Here is a 24,411-nt window from a genome sequence, read left to right as displayed (position 1 = left end):
GAAGTCATTTCTAATTCTCCAAATATTCCATGAAATTACCTCCATGTAAAATGGCACATTAAGATATTGTCTGATAGCACCAATGCTGTTGTGGATTGTTGGTTGTGGGCTCCACAAGCAACTGCAAATGGACATGTGAAAAATAGATGATTCCTTCTCTCTAAATGCAAGTTCACCCCCATTAAGTGTAGTTAATGTTAGCAAGCTCAAAGCACTCTCCAGACGTATTGCTTTTTTGTTTTATGCTAATTAATCCAGCCAAGTTATTAGTGTCAATTAATCCAGCCATTTTTTAGTGTTTGTCCATAGAAGGCCCAGCTCAGGTCAAAGCTGAAGGAGTCTCCAATGGGCCAGTGTTCAAAATCCACCAAAGAAACGTTCTGTTGCCCGAGAAAAAAAGTAACCATCTCTGTAACTTAGCCAGCCGCACGGGAAAGGAAGGGATAGTGGCGCCGGCGCCGCAACGACCGCTGGCCGCGACGTGCCTCAGTGACTCCTTCGTCCCCTCCGTGAACCGTCGAATAGCCTCTTATCTTCCATGTAGCTGCCATTATATATAATTTCTCCCCCAATTACTCCAATCAATGCAAGTAACAGTCTCCATTACCTGGGCATGCGAAGAGGCACATATCGATTGGCTCACAGGGCTTTCCATTGCTACAACCTATATTACACTCCTACATGTTCTCTTCTCATTCAACAATTGTTGCCGTTGCCTATGCTCCCTGGTGTTTGCCGGATGTGGTGAAATTTCCCGCACTTCTTGTGATCACTTCACAGGTTTTTTTAGCTCATCTATCTTTACCCCTATCTCTTTCATTTTACCTCTATGTATTTCTTACATATCTATTGCGGCTTTCCTCAATGCGGTCATTTTCCAGGTGAAGAAAATTTCTGGATTCCATCCAGCAAGGCTACTTCTGAGGTATGTCTTCAGTGTGCACTTTTTTCAGTCGTGACACATGTTTAGTAGGCTGCAAAAAAGAAAAAGAAAATATTGGCTGGAAAATGGGCTGATTACTCCACTGGAATGAATCCTAAATTTTAGAGGGCATGTATGTGATATACACATGAACAGCCAAGTGTCATGAAGACGAAATGGCTAACAAGCATGTGCTGCTCTGCTAGGATGACTGTGATTTCTTGGAAAGACAATTATACATAATTTTAGATATGTTTAAGTATTGCACCCACATCCGCCACTGTCTTCATATATATAACATACATGAATATACTCATATATATTTCTTTTGCATTTGATCATATTTTACCATTTGTTCCTAACATCATGTTTAGATGTGCAAATAGAATTTTCTAGAATTTTCCGCGACAACACGCGGGAAATCACCTAGTATGCTAATAAGCAAAGACCCATAGGAACACCTTATGTTTAAGTTGACAACAGGATTTTAAAGTTGCGTGCCTTGTCCATTTGGCAACTTCCAATGATATGGGTACATTTGGTTTGTAACTATGTTTGCTCTGCCAACCTATGAAGATTTCGTGTTTGCTTGGTTGGATAGCAAAATTTTGGTTGCCTATGGAATTCGCCAATTCACATCATAATCTCTTCACAGGTGTTGCCAAATTTTTGGTCATCCAAGGCCCAAGAAATCGTTGATCAATATTTTGACTAGCTTATGGTTGGCAAATTTTGATAGGGCAACTCTTTGGCACAAAACAAGCATACCCCATTTGCTAAGTTTCTTCAATTTGATGTTCTATCTCCGGTTAATTTATATAAGCTAGATAGTTTTGCTAAAGAGCAACCATTACTTTTCTCAAGCAACAAAGTGTCCACGAGGCATGATCAAATGGCCTTGAAGCAGAGTTGTCCAATGGATAAGTAACAATTCTGCAGTACAAGAACGAGATCTTCGAAAATGGAAAAAGAGTCAACTTTACCAGGAATATCGTATGCTCGTCCTAAATGATTAGATTGGTCGTATGGATTCTTTTCATGTGAATCGGCAAGCGCGCTAAACCCTGTTGCGCGTGGCCTCCCCTGCAATATTGACGATCCATGTCAGGCATAGCTTGCGAGTGCAACAACCTTGTGCTGCACATCAGCACAGTAAGGATTAATTCACAGAAATCGAAATAGAACAAGCCATAGACATTATTGTTCCAATGCCTGTCAAAGGCTGCTACAGCATCCATCCATAATTAACAAACGGATTAATGAGGATATAGCAAAAAGAAGAAGCAAAAAATAGAGCTCCCAGTGAAGAACATACACAGATGGGTCTCTCATCTGATCCAAGAAACATCAGCAGGGAAGGGCCTTCTACTAGCCTAGATAACCAAGGGTAACACTCTCAAACGACAGTTACTGATCCGCAGCGCGACAGTCTCTAAGGCCACGACTAAGGGTTTCTTGCCCGGAATTGCTGCCCTGGACGCCGGCTTTCAGGCAAGAGCCAAATTCAGTGCGACATGGCACGAGGTGAACGAGGGCGGACTGGTGTCTTTGACGGGCTCACCCTGCAGAAACACAGAGCCAGGAAATGGTGAGTACACCAGAATCAGCTTTACAACAAGCCTGAAAATTTGCGGGAGTAAGTGTTTGCCTGACGGGGAGCGAGCCAAGAAGCATGCCACTGCAGTTGAGGGCCATAATGGCACCTTCTGCCTGCATGAACAAAGAAAAAGTTCAACAAACACGGACAATAACATAAGGTCAAAAATCCATTCCACATGTCATCTGTAAGGTGCAATGGATAGAACAACTGGTGGCAGAAAGAATTGACAGATGTAAAATAACATTCATTTGACAGCTCTGTATTTTTCTCACAAACTTCATAAATGACAAATCCATGCAGCTACTTATCCTATCCTAGCAAGTCAATTAGGTAGGAAGCTTTAAATCAAGCAGCTGTGATGACACTTAAGAAATGAGGAAATCCATGCAGCTAGTTATCCTAGCAAGTGAATTAGGTAAAAAGCTGTAAATCAAGCAGTTGCACCAATATGATAACACCCAACTTAAACCAGTAGGTTCCTGAATAACAAATGTCACTGAATGAAACAAGAACGTACCAGAGAAAACACTACGACCAATAAATGATGGCTTCTTGAATGGGTCATGTTTATAATGAAACATGAGACATATAGAGTGCAAGTGGGCAAAAAATGTTTAATAGTCTTCCTGAGGATTGTTACATGTAATGGAACAAGGGCAGATGAAATCGAGATGAAACGGAAGGCTAGGATGGAACTAAAGAGTTGCCACAAATTGTAAAAATTGACCAGTAAAGATCTACTAATGGCATGAATCAACTTCTACCATATGGATCTCATAAATGCTTCTACTCTTGGTCCTAACTTCTTAAACTTTCCACACAACACAAGATAACCAATTTAAACACAGCAGTAACAGTCCATATCGGAAGCAATCCTTAATTATAACTCCGCCAACCAAAAGATAATAATCATATTTACTATTTACTATCTACAATATGCAACTTTGGCCGTTACTTTATGTATAAAAATGTAAGCAAATGATTATATGAAATTATATTGTGAAACTAAGCATATATTTTTCTACCAGTTAGCTGTTGGGACTAGGTAGTAGAAGATTATGGCAAGGCAACTGGGTGGATGAGAGAGGAGCCACACAAAACTAGTAGAGCAGGTCGCGTCGGATGTGTTCACAGGAAGGAGCGCATGGGTGCTGCTTCCCAAAAGGATTCGACACTAGTTTGCTGCATACTCTCCATTTCATAAAGAATGGCGCCCACGCTTTTCAAGGTCGAACTTTGACTAACGATTAGACCAATTGTATGTAGATTATATGTTACAAATTTTATATCGTTGGAAAGGTTATTGAAATACGAATCCAATGATATAATTTTTGTAACACATAAGCCTCAAATCATTAGTCTAATTGTTGGTCAAAGTAAAATCTTAAAATGCGTGCGTGCCATTCTTTGTGAAATGGAGGGAGTACTTTGCAGGATAGTTTCAGAATGAATGAGATTTTGTGTATTGTTTCCTATTTAAGTGTTATTTGGGTGCAGCTTTCCAGTTTGTTATGATGCAAAAACAAGTAACTGAAGTATGTACAGACGCTAAAATGTATAGCGACCCTGCAGTTTATCTCCTGCAAGAACTTGTTTTTTGCGGGAAATCTCCTGTAAGAACTGACATTGGTTTCTGATAAATGAAAACATAATCAGAAGCTTGGTGCAGAGGAATTGTCAAATGTAATATATAGAAGAGAAAATAATAATTGGAGCAATGCAAATATCATAGGATGGCGAACTTAAGCTGAACTGTGAAAATAGCACCTCCATAGTATAAGTTACAACTACAAAGCAATTAAACAATTGTAGAAAGAAGTAGTTCTAGGTTTTTTCCACCAAAATTGGTTATGTACAAAAACTACAGATATTGGATTAGTTTTTTCTTTCCACTCCACTTGTTTATGCATCATTTCAAAGATTATAATTTGAAATGTTCTTGATAACTTGTAATACATTTAAGCATAATATCATGGCTTGCTTACTTGAACAAACTCAACAAAGGCAATGCAAGTGGAGTGCACATAATCACCAAGCAGCCTCAGTCGAGCAACCTAAACGGAAAACAACATATTCATGAGATGATTTAAGATTTAACATCATACAAAAGCATGTCAAGAAGATAAAAAGCATGTGGACACACCTCACCACAGATTCCCTCAAAGAACTTCTTCACTACATCTTCTGGAACCTGCACAGTTAGAGAAGGATAATTCAGAAACCACAAAGATGCAGTACAAATCATATTAAACCACCATGAGAAACCAATCACAGAACCACACAAGGATATCCGGACACAAAGTTTCAAATTGCCTACTCCCTCCGATCCATAATAAATGTCTGGGATTTAGTACAAAATTGTACTAACTTTATACTAAACCCCAACACTTATTATGGATTGGAGAAAGTACATATTTTTTTATTCTGGATCAAAACTGAAATGTATTGTGCTAGGAAATAAGTAGCAAACAGAGTAATACATCTACAAATCTTTACTTACAGGTCTTGGCACAGTACATTATAACATAAAAGCACCTCTACTATTATAAGTAGCACGGAAATCCAAAACAGAAATCTTGTAGACACGTGAACAAAGCCATCCATTCCCATTATAACCTAATACCAATCCTCCATCGCAAGGACGGACGGATGAAATTTGTGCACGTCTAAAATACAGTCCGCTTTAGTACTAACTTTTACCTAGACTAGTTCTCCAACTTATATAGTGTCAATCATGTGCGCCCAAGAAATTCCTTCAAAATCAGAAATAACAAGAAAGGTCCACCATAATCCATCGTAATTGACCAACTGATTGTAAATTGTTCAAATCAGCAGGATTTTAAGATTTAAAGGTAAAGATGAGATCATGAGTGACTGCAATCTGCTGTGCAAAAAATTTAATTCTCATTTCTCAGTACCAAACTAAAATATTTCCATCATTCACAGCTATCACATTCACATGGTCCTTTTGTTCCAAATATCCAGTAGCAGATCAGGTTACATAGGTGATGACTACACAACAATATCATATCTTGTGAGTCTTCAGGTTGTTCATTCAAAATAAAGTACAAGAGCGTTCACCTCTCATTTTTATTGAGATATGATTGAAATTTACACGTGCAGTTATGAGCATAAAAGAATCATGTTGAGACCAGCATACATTTTTATCAATGTTAGTACAGTACACAGTCCTGGATACCATTTCTTTCTCATCTTCTGTCTGCACATAAAAGAACATGAAGGCTAATATCAATACAGACATTGGAGATCAACTAGTAGTATAATAATATTAAATGTAGACAATTATGTGGTAAAATATGTTTACTTACCCGAGGAAGAAATTTTGGATTCACAGGCAAAATCGCAGTCTTAGAAGGCAGAACTCTGACAGGATAATAACCAAGAATGGTTCCAGCAAGTGATAAAGCTGCTCTTGCACCAACTGCAGAAAAAGCAGAACTTCATGCAGGATTGCTTCTTACAACATAAAGAGCCAGATAACAATTTCTATGTTGAAGATACTACCATCATCAGCAAACTCGATGAAAGCAAAACGCATCACTGAATTTGGATCACCACAGATACGGCAATCAACCACCTGTAAGTGAAGAAGATGGTTATAAGAATATTAAGAATCAAGTATCAACAATGAGATACAAAAAGGTCACCATCCAGGAATTTTCAGATGACGATGGACTGATGCACCAGATGTGGGTGGATCAACCAATTTACGCCATATCGCTTTAAAGTCAGTGTATATGGTATTAATCATGTTAAGCATAAGATGTCAATTATCAGATATTGTTTTCCTCAAAAAAAATTATCAGATATTGATGATTGTAACCATTAGGATAGGTGTAACATTACAGATTGATTGAGAATCAACATTCAATACATTATACATAGAGGATTGTCTTTAAGAGAGCCTCATGCTGAGGGGGTGGACTAAAAGTACCTTAGAGCAGGTGCAAGCAAACTGGCTACGAAGGGCATGTGCCTTGAGAATGTGTTACTGAGTTCAGAACACATAAGATGGTCTCTCTGTCAACAACTCAACATACCAAGGGCCATTGGCAGTTATTGGGTTACTTACGAGAGGAAAGTTCAGTTTTGATTCATTTAGTTTGGTTTTTGAGATGACTCAACAAAAGGCAGCCTACGTTTTATCAGCAGATCAGGTGACATAGTTTAACAATACAAGCAATTCAAGCATATTTGTTTTATGGTGGCATTTTGAATCAAACTTTAAAGTGGCACCTAACTGAATTCCCCCTAGGATAAAATTTAAAACATGATCGTACATCCATAAATTACGGTACAAACTCACACTTAGCTGCTGATGTGCCACAAAGTACAAAAATGAGTTGAACTCTTACTAGATTCAAAATATCTGACAAATATAAGCTCATAGGCCGTATAAAACTAAATGTCAACAGGCTGAATTTCCATTAGATAATCATCAAGTCATACAATATTTGAAGTCGTTAGATAAACACATTACTTATTTCGATATAGACAAAAGATTTCTTACGATGATATGGACAATGAAAAATCATACTTCATAACAAGCACATGACAATATTAAGCACTCAGGAATCTTAGACCCATACTTGTCCACAGTTTGAGAAAACCTCAGCAAGCTTCTGTTCCGTGACCTACAAATCAATTGGGGATTCAGGTATCAGACAATCAAGAAGAAGAAAATGAGAAGAAAGAAAACATAAATACAACAGCTCGTTCTCTTGAACATTCTCACATGTTGATCAATGTCGGAAACATAGACAGTTCTCCGCACACTATCCTCCCTATCAGTTCGCCGTGGCCGGGGTCCCATCCTCCTCCTGCCCTGGTTGAAGCCATTCCTTCTCTGCAGCCACGGACCAAATGCAGCTGATCATTATAGCAAGAAAGAAGTACTACCCTTCTAAAACCCACACAGTCAAATGTCTACAATTACAATCACAAAAAAAAATCATGTGAAAAGATCTAACTGCAAAAGAGAGGATGAAATGGAAGTCTACTGTATGAATCCAGTAAAAGATCGAAGCCCCTAAATTGACCATCCAAAATGCATCGATTAGATATCTCCATCTATGAGAAAAACCATCCACCGAAATAACGTTAGCGTCATCGTAAATTGACCGTGCTATCATCATAACCCATACCTTAAACCCTAAAAAAATATCAACTTGCGAGGCGATCGTGTAAGAGAGATCAAAACTCCAAACCCATCAACATCACCCTAAACCCCAAATCGGATCGATTGATCTAGCCCCAAAGCGTAACTCCAAACCCCCACAGAAAAAAATCGCACTGAACCCGAATCGGCAATCCGGCGAGCGATTACCCGTCGATTCGGCTGGCCGTTGACGGATCCATCGCTGCTGGAGTCTCTACCCCCACCACCGACCACCTGCAGAACGTGCATCTGCTGCGGCTGCTGCTGCTGGAACGGGTGATGGGGCGCGTAGTAGTCGATGGCGGGCGACACGAAGACGGGCGCGTCGGCCGACAGCCGCCGGCCGCCGTCCGCTTGGCGGCGGGAGAGCGGCACAAACTCCTCCGCGGAGGGGTTCAGCTTCTTGAACAGCTCCTCCAGCTTCCTCACATCGCTCTTGTACTCCCTCACCTCGTCCTCCCTGGCCTTGGCCGCCCCCGCCCCTCCCGCAGCCGCCGCATCCACCCTCTCCGCCCCCGTGCCAGCCCCGGCCGCCGCCGGCACGGCGTCCGCGCGGATCAGGCCATCGGCCGCCACGGCAACCATCTCCGCCCGCCGACGAATCTGTCCGCCGATCGCGCTCCGACACTAGCGCCTGGTGAATTCGCGAGGAAATCGAATCGAGGTAATTTGGTGTTGTTTTTATTATTTATTGGACAGTGGGGGAGGAATGGGAAGAAAAAAGCGTGGAGGAGACGAGCGAGATCGCTTTCGAGGAGGTTGCCTATAAATAGGTGCCCAAGCCCGACTCTCTTTTCTTTTCCTTCCACTCTTTTCATTCTTTCTTTTTATTATTCAATAGATATATCTCTCACACTAGAAATCAATACTAGTGGATCGTCACTAGTATTTCTTGGAAGGAAATAAATCTTTTCCTATTATTCATCACCTTTGTTTATCCATTTGCTTTGCACGGAAAATAATTTCTTGGAGAGAAATACAGGAATTTGTCTTTTTGCGTGGGAGGTTTTCTTTTTCTTTTTAGAGAGGATGGACTCATCGTACGGCGAGATCTCTTGCGGCTGTGGTTCATGAGTGTGTGAGAAGGAGCTCCAACCTCAAACGGTGCTGGTTAACTTTGAACGATAGGTGTCTGCATCAGGGAGAAGCATGGGTGCAAAGGTTGTTGAGACTTGAGAAGAGGGTGTGAGATCTGGTTTTCAGGGAGGGTTGGTGATCACCCGTTAGTCTTCTTTTTGAAAACAATCCGTTATCCTTTTGGTATTGGTATGGGTAAAAAGAGTTGAAGAGGCACCGAAGCATGCACATAATATTCTTTTTCTAAATATTTACCTGTGTTAAATATTTGACAAGTGTAGAAAATCCATTTTACTTTTTTAAGGTAAAAGGTACGGAATCCATATGGAGCAAGCTTTTGATGAGAGGATATTTAATTAAAAGTCAAAATAAAAAATATATGCGAATATTTGACAAGTGTAGAGAAGATCCATTATAGATTATGTTTTGTCGTTCTGAGGTTGCATATATTCTCTATGTCGTAGCTCCAAGAAATATGGAACCGTATCTAGTCACTCTGGTCTTCTCTTATCAATTAATTAGAATGTAGGGCTCTTCTCTAAGTCCATATAGTTGAAATAATATGTCGTCGATGTTCACACATCACCATTGGATAACTACACCACGAGAGTAAAGAAAAAACGTGACTTTATTGCAAGATCGTATAAAACCGATCAACCAGCATCGAGTGCTATCACTGTCTTTAATCTTGAAATTCGTGTAGAGATGCAGATGGTGTAGTATTGTCGTTGACGAAGATAACCGTGGTTATGTTTGTTTGTCAATGGCTTGGAACAGATAGTGGTGATAATGGAGAAATGACGATGAAAATGTCAGTGATGGCGATATGTAGCGTCTCCTGAGAGAAAAGAGAGTTTTGCCTTCTTCCGCTTCTGTCCCAAAATTAAGCTAGTGTCAGGAGTTGGAGCTGATATATGCATGCATCGAGGACGTTTTATAAAAGGGGAACCTCATCTATGCCTTGTGGGCTCGGGGCACCATGGGCAAGGTGCATGGCCCAACGAAGGCGGTGTTGGTGACCCCCTTGACTAGTATGTTCCTCTTTTTGATGATTTCTAATGATATCACGGGGCTTTGCGATTGCCGAACGGACATAACTCGAGCCAACAATCAAAGGGTAGGCGAACCCTCTGGAAGGAGTTTGGCCTGCACAGTGAGACCCACACCGACTTGGACCAAGAGTCAAAGAAGCTCCCTAATATTTTAGGGCACTCTAGTATTTTGTATAAGGAATCTTTTGTAACCGCGGGGGAGGGGGGGGCTTGTAGCCCCAACCTGGCCGTGCTATATAAGACCCTGTTTGTTTGGGCTTCTGCTTCAACTTTTGCTGCTTCTAGCATTCTAAAAAACACTTTTTCCGTTTACACATGAAGCTAAGAAGCACGTCGGGAGCTTCCCTCCAAAAGCTGCAGGAAGCACCTCCAAACGTGCTTATCAGCTTCATATGTAAACGGAAAAAATGTTTTTTAAAAGTTAGAAGCACCAAAAGCTGAAATAAGAGTCCAAACAAAAAAGCCTTAGCGGGTGAGGACACCCCCATTATACATGCTAAACTTCACACATTGGGTCAAAAGCGATCTCAAGAGCTCAGCTCTCTTGTCTCACTCGGGCACTTCGAGGCATGATCAATACAACTACTCCCTCTTATTCTAAATTCTTGACTCAAATTTGTCCAAATATGAATGTATCTATTTTTAAGACGCGTTTATATACATGTAATATTTCGACAATAATTTAAAATCGGAGAGAGTACCAAACACAGACTGGAGTGTATTACTCGATCCCGAGAGCCTGAACCTCATCACACGGTGAGACCGAGGATTCCAATCCTCCAAATTCCGTACGAAAATCTTTGAACCGAACCGAAGAAGCCTCGGGTAGTTCCGGTGTTTCCTGACCTACATGACAAGCATCCTCTTCCATCCAACAGGCCATCGCTATTGTCGCCACGATCCTGACCTGCATCCGGTTGAAAAAAATCTGCCTTTTCAGGCTGGCTTCACCATCCCGGCATAGTCCGGTATCCATGGATTTATGCCAAACTCAATGGAGAAGTTCTTCACTGCACCGACGATTATTTTAGCTAGTTCGTTTTGTTCCGTGCCGCTTTGGAGCGATGGCTTCACGTGCGACGCTGCCACAGATAGGCTATAAAACGTGCAGCTGCAAGGGATCTCGAGCTCTCGGGCCGCTCAGAGCTGACGACGCACGTGAGATCAGAAAGAAAGAAAAAAAAAAGCGTGCGTGAGTTAACATCCGTGATATTTATCTACGAGCATCTTCTCTTTCTTTTTATTTCTTGAGCAAAAAGCCAATAGCCCTTTCGGTTTTTCAGAACTTTCTGCACTTTCAGAATATAATAAGCTAAAATAAAACGCGGCGCCAGAACGTGATGCGGACGGAAACGTGGCACATTTATTTTTATTTACTTGACTAAATCGGAAGCGACACTTTAACGTCAAACAGGACATGGAAGTGTATAAATACTAGTACTACTTCACCAGCTCAACTGCCTGGTCAATTTCTCTATTTCAAGAACCGCTGAAGACTTGATTCGACCGTTTACACACATCTTGACGGACCTGGCGAAAACACAATCAAATTGTCTGATCGATGGCTTGAATGTTTCAGCTCTATACAGCTCTGTACACGGGTAGAACCAGGAATTCTTTGTGGCCAACACGGTACGACAAGTACTCCGAGCGTGCGGAAGTGGACACAACGCATCTCTGATCCCATCCACCCACCCAGATTCGGGTCTCACTTGACCGACTCCTCAAAGACAATAGTAATTCGGTAATCCAGTTTTCTGGTCCACAGTAAGTGCTACCCAAAAAAAAGCTGTTGAAGATTACCTTTCAAATCTTTCACTGATTCATATCGGTGATCTGGCTGCAGAGGATATCATGATCGTATCATATCCCAGTAGACCAAACTGGGGAATCAAGTGCTGTCATCAAAAGGACGAGAGATGAGGTGAGGAGCAACTTTTTCTAACATAGCGAATAATATTTATATTCGTCAGAACAAATGCAACTTTATGTATTATTCACACTACGGCTCTTGAAAGGGACAGAACGGCACCAGCAACACAACACTGGGATTTGGGAAAATGAATAGTAGCAGCATACTAGTGTAGAGCTTATGAGTAAGGTCGTTATCTGGACAGGTGAGAGATTGAGCAGAGACAAAATCCTTTGATCTGAATAAATGCAAGGGGCCATCAAATACAGATGTTACCCGACATAAGGGTCCGGTCATATGCTTCTCAACTTCTAACCAAGATCTTGTTTACATAATAAGTCTGCTGGAAAACATGATACCGCACATCCTGAAATGAGAATGTAAGTGCGGAAACATGGACAGCAGACATGGAGTTTAGTTTCTAAGTGACCATCTTATTTGAAGATAAGACACTTAGGATGCCGATGCAATACCTGAAAGTCAACTTTTTGCACCAGTGTAACAACCAGAAAGCACAAATGGAAGATTATGAAATTTTACAATAATGTACTCCAGCCTCCAGGTCTCCAGCGTTGATGATCCTATGATGTGCAAAATAAGAATGAGAGTATGCTCATACCTGATGAGAGTACTTTCCACAATAATCCATCATAGTAACAGAAAAAGATTGTATCAGTCCAGCAAGCAAGAACTCTAATATAATGTGTCAGTCTCCTCTTGCCCATGGCAGTGACCCTGCAAAACAAGAAAATGGTCCTCACCACACTGCTCGTTGCAAAATGACCCACTAAAGGAAAGGCATAGACCCAGAAAATCATTCATTTGGTGATACTTGATACTGATAACAAACCCCACCCCACCGTCAAGTTGTTGTAGGCCATAGGGGGATTATGTGGTTGGGAAAATAAGAAAAACTGGTAAAGCACCAACAGAGGTCCAACATACATTTGCAGCGTGGTCCCATAAGCTAGACAATAGAAACAAAAAGCTTAGTCCTACATGAAGCCATATCGGATTTTTAAGGTTTGCGGTATGTAAACACATATAACGATTTTCTTATATCCATAGAATTAATGTCAGGTATCTTTCTTAAAAAACATGGGAGCAAAATCACAATGATATCATATGGACAGTTTTGCCCAACATTTAACATTCACTAGTCCATAGATACCCAACAGTGAATGCAACAAGGGGCACACACATTTTTGGAACATGCACATAAATAGACTAAACCTTCCATGGTTAAACTGGAAAAAGGATGCTACATAAGATTGCATCTGAAGGCAGGAGCAAGAACTGGATAGAAATTGGTACCAAACAAGGCAGACGGTGGCCCGTTTGATGCATCTCGCATGTTTAAAAATAAAACATAGGTTATAATTTCCTCATAAAGAGGAAGGGCTTTTTCAAGTGTGGGCCACTATGGCTTCCAGAAGTCACACAAAACCAGCTACATGATAAATGTAGTAATAGCAGCAGCAATGCACAATTGCACCTTCAACAGTGGTTCTTAAATGGGAAACCGGATGAATATAGCTTACTTCTTGAACTTTGGATATTGTATATCATGCAATCTTTCAAACCATGTGGTACCAAAATACCAGATTTTGAATAGAAAAAAGAACATTTCAAAAGTTATTCTAGTTAACCATGTAGGTTTGCTTGACTGGACTTCTAAATGACTCACAGAAGAGAAAATATGAATACTTCTAGTTGCTAGGACCTCCCCAACAAATGTACTCCCTCCGATCTATAATAAGTGTCGCCGATTTAGTACAACTCATATTTGTCATACTCATATTTGCAGTTTACTTTTATTATTATTATAAAAACTACAAACAGAACTTAATTTGATCATGGAACATGCTGGTCTTAGAGCAATACAGCCCGAAATACATGAAACAAACAGATCAGCCTCCTAAGAAAATATCATAGAAAACATAATTTGTCGTAAAACTGGTTTTCAGAACCCTGTTATGTGGTTAATCAATTTTTACTTTTTAAGATAAATCTAGTTAGCAATCAATATTACCAAGATATAAAACCAAAGTGTGCAGGATCAATTCAGAAGCTAAAACTCGAGGTTGCAAGTTTTTTTTTTTTTAAAGATTAACAGTGAGTCAGTGATATCCTATAGTAATACTAAAGTTCTCTTAGCCAAAAATTCGGACTTCCTAACAGGAACGGGCTTTGCCATGTTATACACTTATACTTGGACATAACATTCACTTGATGGACCATAAACTGCAGGCAATATGCACTAGTTACCAGGATACACAGCTAAGTACATAAAGGCCCCCTTCTAGACAGCTTGTACCAAAGCTTATCTCTAGAGCTAGAGCGTTTTAGTTTGACTGTCTTAAATTGAACTTTGACCAACAATGAATCAATCAATTTGTCAGTAACAAAATCGGTACTGATGGATTTGTATTTTAAAATATTCTCCTATGACTGCGATTTTGTAGCTATGAAAAAAATATTGTAACTTTGTCCAATATTTTGACCAATCCAGTCATGCTAGATAATAATACTCCCTCCGACCCATATTACTTGTCGAAATATTACATGTATCCAGACGCGTTTCAAACATAGATACATCCATATTTGGGCAAATTTGAGACAAGTAATATGGGTCGGAGGTAGTAATAAGTTTTGACAAGATTAAATATACAAAATTACAACTTTGAGGGTGGCAGAAATACGTAATCACAACTATTTTTTTCACATAACCACAACTATCGGGGCTCTCACAACATACCAGAAACAAGCTCTGCTTGTAGTTTGACACCAAGTCTGACATGCAGGGCCATGAGTCAGGTCCAATGTGGCGCTGCCTTGCCACATAGGATATGTGCTGTGCCGTGCCATGCATCTAAGGTGGGTGGAGCTGATTCAATGGGAATTAGTGTCCACTGGGTAGCTGACCTCTCCCACGCGAGGCGTCGATGACTAAGTCCTCCGCTACGGCTGAAAGGAGCAGGACCTGTGACGAGCCCAAGGTGTGTGTCCAATTTGAGGATTTGGACTTCCAGTTAGGGTTGAAGATTCCAATTTCTGTGATCAAGAGGATGACACTTGCTCTCACCAGAGCTGCGACCTGGCATGGTGCTGTCGAGAAGGGTGACCTTTGAAGGAGTAGACACTGGTCATAGATCACAGGATTGCAATGTCATGCCTTCTTGAATTCTATGGACTTTATTGCACCACAGGAAAACCACAGCAAATTTTGGAAGAGGTATGAGTCAATAGTTTGTTTTTCAAAATCGAGTACAAACAACCCCATAGGAAAATGTTGCTGGCTGACTTTAATTTCATTAGGTCGCCAGATAATAGAAATCGGAAGGTGGGGATGTGGATGATATGTGGCTTTTCAATGACATTATAAGATCTTTGGCTTTAGTGGAAGTTCCCATTACAGGGGCCAACTACACTTGGAGCAATATGCCAATATGCAGGATCCTCCTTTGCTTAAGCAACTTGACTGGGTGTTTACTTCTAATGGGTGGTTAGATTCTTTCCCTAACACCTCTGTCAAAGCTCTTGCCAGACCTGTCTCTGATCACATTCCTCCTTTGATTTCTGTGGAGACTAAAATCCCAAGAGCTAAAGTTTTTAGATTTGAAATTTTTTTGGGTCAATCATCCTGGCTTTAGGGAGGTGGTTGCTGCTGCATGGGCTATTCCAGTGAGGGCTGTTAAATCTGACATGATTCTGAATGCTAGACTGAAGAATGTGTGGAGAGCTTTAAAAAATTGGAGTAAATCTTTATCCAAGCTGGCTCTCCTTATTTCCAACTGCAATGAGGTTTTGAGGCAGATTGATGAGATCGAGGAACTTAGACCTCTTCAACTACCTGAATGGAATTTCAGAAAGATTCTAAAAACTCACATCATCAGACTTCAGTCTTATCAACAGCAGTATTGGAAAAACAGGTGCAACATTCACTGGGTCAAGTTTGGTGACAAAAACACAAAGTTTTTTCACGAAATGGCTACTGAGAGGCACCGTAGAAATGCTATTGCTTTGCTACAGCTTCCTAATGGGACTGTTGCTGAAAATCATGATGATAGAGCTGCGGCTCTATTTCAAGCCTATAAGCAGAGACTGGGGGAGACTGCTTCCCATGAACTTTGCTTTGATCTTGCCCAGCTGATTAAAAGAACTGAAGGTTTGGATGCAACTGCCAACTGACAAAGCACCTGGTCCTGATGGTTTTAATGGCTGCTTTTTGAAATCCTGTTGGGATATCATTGCTGAGGATTTTTATAAGGTCTGTAGAGATTTTCAGAATGGGGTTGTTGATCTTATCAGTTTGAATTCTTCCTTGATCACCCTGATTCCTAAGAAACCCAATCCCTTGGGTACTAATGATTACAGACCTATTTCTTTACTGAATTGCTGTCTAAAACTTTTGACTAAGCTAATTGCTGATAGACTTCAGAAATGGATTCTTGAAGTTGTGCACAAGAACCAGTATGGTTTCATTAAAGGAAGATCTATTCAAGACTGTTTAGCCCGGGCTTTTGAGTATCTCCATCAATGCCAATCCTCTGGAAGGCCTACTATTATTCTAAAATTAGATTTTGAGAATGCCTTTGATATGATTGAACATGATGTGATTCTGAACATGTTGGCTCATATGGGCTTTGATGATAAATGGATCTTTTGGATTAGAACTATTCTTGCCTCGCAAATCAGCTGTTCTTCTTAATGGGGGTGCCTGGTAAACAGTTTCATTGTCTCAGAGGTGTTAGGCAAGGGGATCCTTTGTCCCTTTTGCTATTTGTTATTGCTGCTGATTTGCTTCAAGGTATCATCAACAGAGAGTGTAATTTGGGGGGACTCTTCATCCTCCTATTCCCAGAGAGGGTGATTTTCCTGTGATTCAGTATGCTGATGATACAATCCTTGTCTTGCCTGCCTGCCTCTGAAGATCAGCTTAGACACTTGAAAACCATTTTGACAGACTATGCTACTTCCACTGACCTCAAAATCAATTTTCATAAATCCAGTTTGATTCCTATCAATATGGATCAGGAAAGACGAAAGAGCCACTGTCTTAGCTTATATCTTTGGTTGTGGTGTTGGTGCTATGCCCTTCCCTTATTTGGGTCTGCCACTTGGAACTTCTCAACCAACTGTCACTTCCTTCCTTCCTTCCTTCCTTTGGTGGACAGAATTGAGAGGAGAATGTCTAGTACCACAGCTTTGTTGTCTTACGGTGGTAAATTAACTATTGTGAACTCTGTGTTATCATCTTTGGCAACATATACTATGTGTTCTCTTCAGATTCCTGTTAAACTGATTGATCGGATTGACAAGATTAGAATAAGTTGTTTATGGAGCAAAAGGACTGCTAATGGAGAGTCCAATAATGCTCTAGTGGCATGGGACAAGGTTTGTCGTCCAAAGAAACCAGGGGGCCTTGGTGTTCTTAATATGAGAGTTCAGAACCAAGGTTTATTGCTGAAACATCTGGATAAGTTTTTTAATAAATGTGACATCCCTTGGGTTAATCTCATATGGGAATCCTATTATCCTGATGGTGTGCCTCATGCTTCTGCTCCTATGGGCTCTTTCTGGTGGAAAGCCATTTTGAAATCAATCCCTATATTTAGAGGCATTACTTCTTGTCAGGCTGGGATGGGGGACACTATTCTTTCATGGAAGGATTCTTGGACTGCTGATGTGCTGTAGGTCGTTTTGCCTGCCTGTTTTCAGTTGCCAAAGATGAAGATATTTCTGTGGAAGCATACGGTAACCAGGGAAGTTTAAATGATTCTTTCCATCTGCTTTTATCTCCTGAAGCTTTTGCCGAGGTTGATTTATTGGATCAGGAGATTTTCAATGCTGATATCTCTCATCTCAGAGCTGATCTTTGGCGGCCAATCTGGAGAGGGGGGGGGGTGCCTTTTCTGCCAGTAAGTTTTATAAATTCTGTTTTAGAAGAATTGTTGCCCCTAGACCTTTCAAATGGATTTGGAAATCCAAGGTTCCCATGAAGATAAAGGTCTTTTCCTGGCTGCTGCTGAGTGATAGCTTAACACTAGAAATATGCTGAATAGAAGGCACTTCAATGTTGGAACTGACCTGAAGTGTGTGCTTTGTGACATTGATGTGGAGGAAACATTGGATCATCTTTTTTATCAACTGCCCTTTCAGTACTGACTGCTGGCTTGAGTTAGGAATTCACTGGCCATTGAATGCTCATTGTGTGGAAATTCTCCCTGAGATTAGATCAAACTTTGGCAGTATTCTTTTCTTTGAAGTTTTTGCTTTAGCTGCCTGGAATATATGGAAAATCAGGAATAATCTAATCTTCAAGGGAGAAGCATACTCTATTCAGCTCTGGAGATCCAAACTTAAGGCTGATCTGATTTTGCTAGGCATTAGGGTGCCTCAAAACTTGTCTTCTCATTTAGCTGTTTTGATACTCTTTATAATAATTTTTCTGGCGCATGTCCCAGTATGTAAATATGTAATTGTAAACTTATTTATGGTTAATATATAGCACAGTAGGAGCCTCTCCTAGGAAAACCCATAAAAAAAAACCAATAGGAAAACTTCCTAGGAAAACAATCCTACAAACGAAACAACCAACATAGGAAAATTCCTAAGGACTACAATCCTCTGAAGTTCCTACAAAATTCCTTTTGAATCGAGGAGGCCAAAACCCCATAGGAAAACTACCAACATAGGAAAATTCCTAAGGACTACAATCTTCTGAAATTCCTACAAAATTCCTTTTGAATCAAGGAGGCCAAAACCCCATAGGAAAACTTCCTAGGGAAACAATCCTACAAACGAAACAACCAACATAGGGTCCTAAGGACTACAATCCTCTGAAATTCCTACAAAAAACCTTTTGTATCAAGGAGCCTGGATCCATTTGGACTTCCATAGCATTTCTGCGACCTCATTCTATTGTTCCAAAAGGCTCTTGTAGGAAAAGAGACTTAAATGACAGAACCTTCCAAAACTCTTATGGAGGCCCTAAAAACCAGTGTGTGAAAGAACAGTATCTGCTTATTGGAGGCAAGATATCACCACGTAATTAGTCATTATGCAGCCTATTTATCAGAATGTAATGGATGATAATAAGTTCATAATTATATATTTATTTATAGTTGAAAGTTGAAACTGGAATTTAACTCCTTGCTTTTAGTGAATACCATAGACAAAACAAAAAAAAGCACAAGAATGGAACATATTGACAGTCACATAGAGTGGAATCCTGCAATAATAGACTTACTCGGTTTGTAGGATTTTGGAATCATAGGAATAGGAAAAGTAGATGTTTGAGATGTCATGCACACTTCAATCCTTAGGAATTTTAAATGAGGCCTCACCTAATGTGTAGAATCCTTAGGAATTAGGTCAATTTGGGATCAATCTTAGGAATCTAGCACATCAATTCCTATGAAACGAATGCTACACATAGGAAAAAATCCTAAGGTTTGAAATCCTATAAAAATCCTCTGAAATTCGTGCAAACCGAATGAACCCTAGAAAAGGAAGCAATATTTGCACACTTGTTTTAACAAAAAACCATGAGGTTATACCTCTTTATGCAAAATAGTATGAACAAGGTAACAAGCTCAAGAATTTACTTACACAATCACACACAGGAAACTTAAGATGGGACTAAAATCTAAAAAGAACTTCCGTCAATTTCAAATGCTCCATAAATTCCCAAAACAATGTCACTTAATACTAGCAAACAGTAGAGGACCCCCCCTATGGTGTTTATTCTAATAAAAACTATTTCCAGGGGTGCATAAGAAATAGTAAAAGTGGCATCATTTAATACTATTAACTTCTTAAAATTATGGATTAATTGGATCTATGCCACTCTCTATTCTACCAGTTGGAGATATGCCATTACAAAAACTTGACTTGGAGAAATGCCACTCTAACTTTCTTATACCTCTATCAATGCCATTTTGTCCAATACCAGCACGTATATTGTCTAAATACGTATAGACATAGCTCTATACGAATAGTTTTTTTTTCCTAATCCCAAGTCAAACAGTTCTATTTCTCTTATCCCCATGCGCTCCTCATATCCCGTCCCCAACTGTACTGCTGAACATATACTGTCTAAATACGTATAGACATAGGCATAGAATTTTTTGAACCTTTATGGTGCCTCGAAGACTCGAACGTACTCCTGAACGTTGTAAATAGGGGTATTATGGTAAATACTGATATACACGCTGAAATACATGTATTTTATGAGCCGTTATTGGTCTTAAGTGGACAGAATGGCATTGATAGAGGTATAAGAAAGTTAGAGTGGCATTTCTCCAAGTCAAGTTTTGTAATGCCATATCTCCAACCGGTGAAATACACAGTGGCATAGATCTAATTAACCCTAAAATTATTGGGCTGCATAACAAGAAACTTAAAACTTGATTGTATTCCCAGTGCTGCTAATTTTGAAATGAATACAAACAAAATATTGTTCCACTACCGTATAAACATCCTGCAAGTGCATCAAAGAGAAATAACATGGCTTAATATGTCTTATAATGATGTCAGCATAAGTAACAAATGAGTTTACCTTGACATCAGGTGAAGTATTATATGCATGTTCAAACATGTCCTCCCGCACATTCCAAAAATTTATAAGATTCTCCATGAGTATTCTCCATGAACAATAGGAGCCTGGGACTATTTGCCCAACAAGTTCTTTTGCTTGAAACCAGGCCATCTGCTGATGTGTTAACGGCAATATATCACCCGTCAGTATTTGTACAAACGATTTCGAATTTAGGATTACTTATCCAATAGAACTTATGTGTTCCCACTGGCAGCCTCATCATTACTCCTCCATTCATTTAGTTTCTTTGAGGACCTCGTATCATCATAAACACCATGAACCTTATAATGCCACACCATCCTCGATACATCATCCTGTGGTGAACTTATCTCTCTTCGTTTGATTGTCTTGTGAAGTCCACAAAAGAACTTCGGATCTTGCAGTTTGATATACTCATGCAATACAAGCTCATGGTGAGGTACCCAATTTCTAGGGAAAGGTGTATAGTCGCATGATGGAATTGATGACATGCGTGCAAATTGTACACCCTCAATAATATCAACAACTCCCATTCTCAAGAGATCAGAGTACTCTGGTGCATCATTCCTTGTGCTCTCTCTCAATGGGCGGCTGAGATCACGTGATGCAATCTTGTAAACCTTAGCACGAGACTTGAGTCTATATCTTGCTGCATAAAGCTTTGCCAAAGAGCTTCGTATAACGTATGCGCAGAACCCTACAATCTTTTTCCGGTTGTCTGCATACCTATACCAATCAGCCATGGTCTCAAGAAATTTGTTCATCTGAGAATTAGTGTGCGCCTGCCCAGAGTACAGCATTGGAGAACACGGCAATGGCTCAGGATCCCTATCCCCCTTTACAAGCTCAAGCTTCCTGAAATGCCTTATGCACTTCTGCAAGCTTGCTGTGACAGATAACAATGTTCCAACACCCTTCTCATTCACAATGCTCCCTCCACTGGCAGTATATCGCAAGGTTGGGTAGATGACACGGCGTGTAATTACATGATCCAAGAACTCAACCCCCCTTGTGATGTGTTCAATCTCCACCGAGGAATTCTCTGGCCTCAAACCAAATGTACTCTCACAAAATTCCATCAGTTGCTTCCTTATCTCAACTGAATCCTCCCTTGGTCCCCTGACCCCAATCAAGACATGAGAGCCAAATCTAAGGAAATCCATCTTCCTTGTCTTCTCCTTCCCACTTGACGGTACAAACTCAGGCCAAGATGGATTATGACATCCCACATCACCCGCCTCCTTCCAAATAGAATCATGCCTTGACGGGCGGAAATACTCGCCAATCCTCTCCTCCATCCACCAATCCAACTCGTTAAGGCACACATTAGCGAGCAAAGGACTAAGTATCCCACAATGCCCATATTCCGGCACATGACAGGCCTGGTCCGGGGCAAACCCAAAGAACAGCCTCAGCCAATATGGGTCAGGCTTCGGCTCATCCTCATTAAGCACCTTCTTCTTCCTGCTCTTCCTAAGCACCTTCCTTTTCAGCCTCTTTTTGGTTAGCCCATCGAGATCCTTCTCCCTTGGTGGCACAGACCCGGGCCGGATTGGAGTGTTTAGCGCTGACTTTAGCAATGACAGCACCTTGCGGTCAGAGACAGTCTTCTCCACACATGACAGGATTGTGTTGGACGATAGGGCGTCAACCACGGCTGTGAGGTCGGCGGTGATGAACCAGAGGTAGGCGGCAAAGCCGGAGCGGACAGAGCGAATGGCGGTGTGGGGCCCTCTTCCAGGGCGGAAGGCGTGGGACTTGGGGGAGAACCGGGGCTCGAAGACGGGTTCGAGGAGCAGGAGGAGGAGCTCCTGGACGACGTGGTCCTGGAACGGTGGCGGGGCGTTGGCGAGGCGGGCATCGAGCTTGCGGCGGGAGACGGGCACGGTGGAAGGGGTGTCGGCTGGGGAGCGGATGAGGAGGTGGGTGGAGGCACCCCAGGGGAAGGCGGGGTGGCGGCGGAGGGCGGCGGCGCGGAGGCGGAGGAGGGAGTGGAGGGTAGGGAGCGGGACGGCTTGGCGCGGAGGGAAGGAGCCAGTAGCGTGGGCGCAGGCGCGCTGGTAGGAGAGGAGCCAGAGGTCGAGGCGGGATGCGTAGCCAGAGAGGTTGGGGAAGAGGGTGGGGAGCGGGTGCGAGAAGGCGCGGCGCCACAGGGAGGAGATGAGGTCGATGGGATCGTGGACGAGGAGAGCGTAGGGGTCAGGGAGGGGGCTCTCGTCGACCGGCGGAGGCGGCGGAGCGCGGCGCCTGAGGAGGTGGACACCGGTGGTGGGAAGGAGGCGGCGAAGCGCTGCGCGCGGCGGCGGCATTGAAGGGGAGAGGTTTTGTTCGAATAGGTGGTCGGCACTCGCTCTGAGGTTTTGAGTCTTTTGACTGCATCAGTCAGGGCGAGTGAGGTTTTGTTCTGCGTCTCACACGCGTCGCTTGATTTCAGGCGACAACACATTTTATCACGACGACTAAAATCATAAGGCATTATAAACAGTTGGGAATTAAAAAAAATACTCCTAACAGATTAGTAGTTATTGGTATTGTGTTGAATTGTACTAGTTGTTATAAACTCGACGTTGAAGCAGCTAAAGCTTTTGCAGCTTGTGTTGGTCTCGAGCTGGCAGCGTTGTCGGGACGCTAGAGTTGGATTCAATTGATATTGATCATGTCGTCCGAACTTTGCAGCAATGTATGCGGTCATATGAACCAACGCGGCGACAGTGTATAATGATCGTGCTCATCTTATCTTAGACTTCGTCAAAATTGACATTGATCATTTTCCTTCCAAGGCAAACAAAATTGCCCACGAATTTGCCGAGTTAGCTTAAGTTTCACCCTCAACCTCATTGTCCGGTTCCACTCCCACAATTTGTTTTGGATGATGATGTAAGGATGTTTACTGTGAAAAGAATAGAGAGATAAGACCACTCACTCAGTAGGCTATACTAATATATTTACATTTCTACCTCTTGTTCGCACAATTCTCTTATTGTAACCTCCTAACTAAAGGGCACGGGCCTTTCTGATCTTCACTCCTTCATAAATTGTTCGTTGGTCATTGATCGTTTGGTGAGGAAGGGTTTCATTGTGATCAAGTTGCACATCTTTTTCCATTTGTTGTTTGGTTTTTTCGTCTATAGACTTTTGTTCATTATTTTCTCGACACCTTGTATGATCTGACCGTTTGGGTCTTTATTAATATAAAGTTAGATGGAATGCCTCATGTCTACAAGAAAATGTGACATGACAGGGAATTAACAAAGGGGTCATATGTCTTATACCGTTTAGTTTGTAGCTGCTGGATTGTATGTGTTGAACTTATTTATAATCTGGTGTAAAAATACACACAAAAATAAAAAAGGTTGTTATCAAACTTGAAAGTAGGCAAAACCGGATAGACAAACGAAATTATAAGATTCCTCTTCAATACCAGACATCGATGTTGCGATCTGAAAGATCCCATTTGATAGGGCTAACGGATGCGCACCATGCTGCAACGACATCCAAATTGGTTGTCGGCATCATCCGTTAAACTTTAAATAAATAAATGGTTTAGCTTTGAAACCGTTTATACTCGTTCACGGTCAATTTTCGTCATTAGATTTGTCAGGACGAACATAACAAAACTGGACCCTTTGGGTTTTTGTCACAGGTGTTACCGCACATTATTTCCTCTGGTATGAGATGTATGTGAATTAGCGATTGAGAATGTTATAATCTTCTCTCACGCCATCGGGGGAAAGTTTTGTTTCATTAGCATTGAAAAAGGTGGATAGTGAAGTTGTATTAAGAACATTTTTCCAACAAAAACTTCGACTTGTCTCATTTTTGTTCTCTCTCTCTCGCGCGCGCAATCATTTTTGTTTTCTCGACAGCTGATGAAACTTGAAGAACAGCGAATTGACCTTTCGTTGCTCGTTAGCACCAAAACCAAGCTTGCATGAACAATCACATGGAAGGTAACACGAAGAGAGAGGTCAAGCGGCGCGACGTTGTTGTAAAAGGCGTTTTGGCCTGCATGGAGCCATGGAGTAGACGCTACGGAACCAACCTCGCTTAGAATATCATTAAGCTCTTGGATCGATCGGGGTCCATGG

At 41.3% G+C, this 24,411-nt stretch overlaps 2 protein-coding genes across 4 annotated transcripts; both read right to left on the bottom strand.

Moving 5' to 3' along the window:
* Positions 1-550: 550 nt before the first annotated feature.
* LOC100835921 (polyadenylate-binding protein-interacting protein 8) lies at positions 551-8,451 on the bottom strand. 3 transcript variants are annotated; one of them, XR_729543.3, is made up of 12 exons: positions 7,870-8,451; positions 7,279-7,389; positions 7,133-7,177; positions 6,048-6,120; positions 5,852-5,964; positions 5,683-5,742; positions 4,666-4,713; positions 4,508-4,576; positions 2,571-2,632; positions 2,238-2,484; positions 1,906-2,005; positions 551-974 (listed from the first exon to the last, which is right to left on the bottom strand). XR_729543.3 is itself a non-coding variant. In XM_003563761.4 (10 exons), exons 1-10 carry the CDS (start codon positions 8,284-8,286, stop codon positions 2,427-2,429), a joined length of 1,056 nt encoding a protein of 351 aa, XP_003563809.1. In that variant the 5' UTR covers positions 8,287-8,451; the 3' UTR covers positions 2,096-2,426. The 3 variants fall into 3 exon arrangements, 1 of the variants encoding a protein (XP_003563809.1); XR_001405271.2 differs by lacking the exon at positions 551-974 and having other exon boundaries at positions 1,818-2,005; XM_003563761.4 differs by lacking the exons at positions 551-974; positions 1,906-2,005 and having other exon boundaries at positions 2,096-2,484.
* A 2,724-nt stretch (positions 8,452-11,175) lies between these two features.
* LOC100829660 (nuclear intron maturase 1, mitochondrial) lies at positions 11,176-22,715 on the bottom strand. Its single transcript, XM_014896941.2, has 2 exons — positions 20,306-22,715; positions 11,176-12,477 (listed from the first exon to the last, which is right to left on the bottom strand). Exon 1 carries the CDS (start codon positions 22,630-22,632, stop codon positions 20,539-20,541), a length of 2,094 nt encoding a protein of 697 aa, XP_014752427.1. The 5' UTR covers positions 22,633-22,715; the 3' UTR covers positions 11,176-12,477; positions 20,306-20,538.
* Positions 22,716-24,411: the final 1,696 nt, after the last annotated feature.

The sequence above is a fragment of the Brachypodium distachyon genome, chromosome 1 (genome assembly GCF_000005505.3).
Source record: "Brachypodium distachyon strain Bd21 chromosome 1, Brachypodium_distachyon_v3.0, whole genome shotgun sequence".
In the NCBI taxonomy this organism is placed as follows: Eukaryota; Viridiplantae; Streptophyta; class Magnoliopsida; order Poales; family Poaceae; genus Brachypodium; species Brachypodium distachyon.
This window is presented reverse-complemented; position numbering and strand designations above follow the sequence as displayed.